At 43.4% G+C, this 2,748-nt stretch overlaps 1 protein-coding gene across 1 annotated transcript in view; it reads right to left on the bottom strand.

Annotated features, from left to right (window-relative positions):
• The window catches only part of Rfc1 (replication factor C subunit 1), a 96,321-nt gene that overhangs the window by 27,198 nt on the left and 66,375 nt on the right, over positions 1-2,748 (bottom strand). Inside the window, exon 10 of the mRNA XM_023702767.1 lies at positions 337-516. Coding sequence (XP_023558535.1) covers positions 337-516 — 180 coding nt within the window. The remainder of the gene's footprint in view (positions 1-336; positions 517-2,748) is intronic.

Below are 2,748 nucleotides of genomic sequence, written 5' to 3' on the forward strand. Positions count from 1 at the left end.
GACCTTGTACCAAAGGAAAGAACGAAGGAAGGAAGGAAGGAAGGAAGGAAGGAAGGAAGGAAGGAAGGAAGGAAGGAAGGCAGGCAGGCAGGCAGGCAGGCAGGCAGGCAGGCTGGCTTTGAATGTTTAAAAAGATTTAAACTAAAAGAAAGTAAAGTTAACAGGCACTCTGACTTCAATTGGAAAATCAAAATCTTGGGCATGAAGTCCACAACACTTATGTGGGAACAAAGTTACTTTTCCACTTTTTTCAACTTAATTTCATGGAAAGGTCATTACTACAGTCACATCACAAAGCAAGCAGGCTATCACTGTGGAGAGTGCAGCAGGACGCACCTTGTCACTCTTGGACTGTCCACTGTCACGACCCATGACAAGGTAGCTCGTTTTCTTGCTAACATTTCCTGTTACCTTTCCCCCATAACGTTCAATTAGAGACTTGGCTTCATCTCGCTCAATGGACTCCAACACTCCTGTGATCACAAATGTAAGGCCTTCCAAGCAATTTTCAGCTCCCTAAAAACCAAAACGTTCAAACAGAGAATTACATGGTAGCTTTCCAAAATAAATTGGCATCAAAAGTGCAGCAAGTGACTTTTCTCATTTGACATCATAAGTAATCTTAGCATGAAAAATGGGCTGGAAATTTACAGCAAATAAGCAGAACTTTAAACTAATGAGAGATTCTGATGCAACTAATATTGAATAAACTTGTACATTGAAGAATAAGAGACATACACTCAATCTGCTAGCAAAGGTTATTAAAATGATCCATTCGTATTATTTCCCATCATGTTCTCTCTTTTTATTGTTCTTTATTTTTTTTTTTAAAGCATTTGGTACAGGGTCTCACTATGCAGCTCAAATTCATAGTGATCCCAGCACTGGGATTATAGGCATGTACCACCACACCTGGTCTCAGTGGCCAGCTCAGTGTGCCCGGAGGTGGGTCTGGCATGCATGTGGTACCAAAGATTGAACCCCAGTCTCTGCACTTGGCTTAAGCAGGCACTTAGTCCAGCTTAGTCCACTGAGCTTTCGCACCAGCCCACATGTTCTTTTTATATTTGAACCATTAACTTAGTTAACGACCAAATGCCCAATCTGCCCACAGAAACACTTGCTATTGTTAAAGCAAATGTTGATTTTAAAAATGATGAAGGTCAGGTGTGGTGCTGCTTGGCTATAAGAGACTGAGGCAGGAAGACTATTGTAAGTCTGAGATGAGTCTGGGCTAAAAGTGAGCTCAAGACTTCCCCCTGGGCTGCATAGTGAGACTCTGTCTCAAAAAACAAAAAATAGACAGACAAACAAATAAATAGCTTATGTGATTTGAGCTCCTGCCCTTCTCTCTGCTTACTATGCTACAATAATAAATCTAACAAACTGTGAGGAACTTAAAGGCAAGTTCATATCTCTTCATTGGAAAGGTAATGCTGGCAATCTGAGAGACACTAGCTAGAAAAGAGCTGGACGGAAATGGCATGTAACTTAGTGCAACTGCATGTATTTACTGAGTGCAAATTATATACTCAAGTAAAATGAAAACTATATATGACATGTCACATTATTTATTACTCTTTAGAGAAATGAGATCAACACACTTAAAACAGGCTTGAGAAGAAGCTAAACTTTGGGGCCAGGGAGATGGCTCAGTAGAATAAGAGCTTGCCTGGCAAGCGCAAGGGCCTGAATTCAATCCCCGGTTCCGCCCAAAAAAAAGAAGAAAAGAAAAATTCAGACTTTTCCAACACAAGTGAAATCCTTCCCATTCAAGGGAAGAATCTTTCTTATAGACAAAAAAAAAAACACCTATGAGTCAGATTGGAAAGAAAATATTTACTTCTCAAAGCCCCTTCAGGCCCTACAGTTCTAAGGTTACAATGATCTACTGTGCCACTCTAAGTCCTGAAATTCTCAGATTCAAACTTCAAGCTGGAAAACCTCACATGCAAAGCCCCACACCCTAAGGCCCAACCATCTGCTACGCCTCTAGCTCAGCATCTTTTCACCTCTCTGCCCTCAGCTCTGCAGCCTCCTCCTCTGCCTTCCATGCCAGAAGCCTCTAGCACTTATTCCAGGAGCAACACACTGCCCACTGCTTGGCCACACTCCCTGCCTCTGCTAAAACCTGGTTTTTCTAAGGACAGCACTTTGCCTAAAATCCTCTCAGGCAGGGACCTGATTGGTCCATGCCCACCACCAGCTGCTGGATTCACCCCTTCCTTCTACCCCATCCCAACCTCACCATCCTCAGCCTCTCGTCATTAGGGGAATGGAATGCTGCACGTCTGGATATAGTTTCAATACCAAGCAAAGTGAATATCAAATTCACTGACACACTGCGCCACGTCTTCCCTCTCCCATTCCCTTCTCACAAATCTCACGATACACTGATTATCCTTCTCTTCCTAGTGTATCTTCAATCCCTTCCTGGTAGACCTGGCTGATCAGCAAAAAGCGTGATTTCAGAACCTCCTATTTAAAAATGCTCACATCGATTCCTTTCTGCTGGTGGACACCGTGGAGGAAGCATCATCAGGCCCTCTTCCGACTGCCGTCATGTCTAAGTCAGAGTCTCCCAAGGAGCCCAAGCAGCTACGGAAGCTCTTCATCGGAGGGCTGAGCTTTGAAAGAACTGATGAGAGTCTGAGGAGCCATTTTGAGCAATGGAGAACACTCACAGACTGCGTGGTAATGAGAGACCCGAACACCAAGCGTTCCAGGGGTTTTGGGTTTGTCACTTAT

Source organism: Octodon degus, unplaced genomic scaffold (genome assembly GCF_000260255.1).
Source record: "Octodon degus isolate 3935 unplaced genomic scaffold, OctDeg1.0 scaffold00158, whole genome shotgun sequence".
Lineage (NCBI taxonomy): Eukaryota > Metazoa > Chordata > Mammalia > Rodentia > Octodontidae > Octodon > Octodon degus.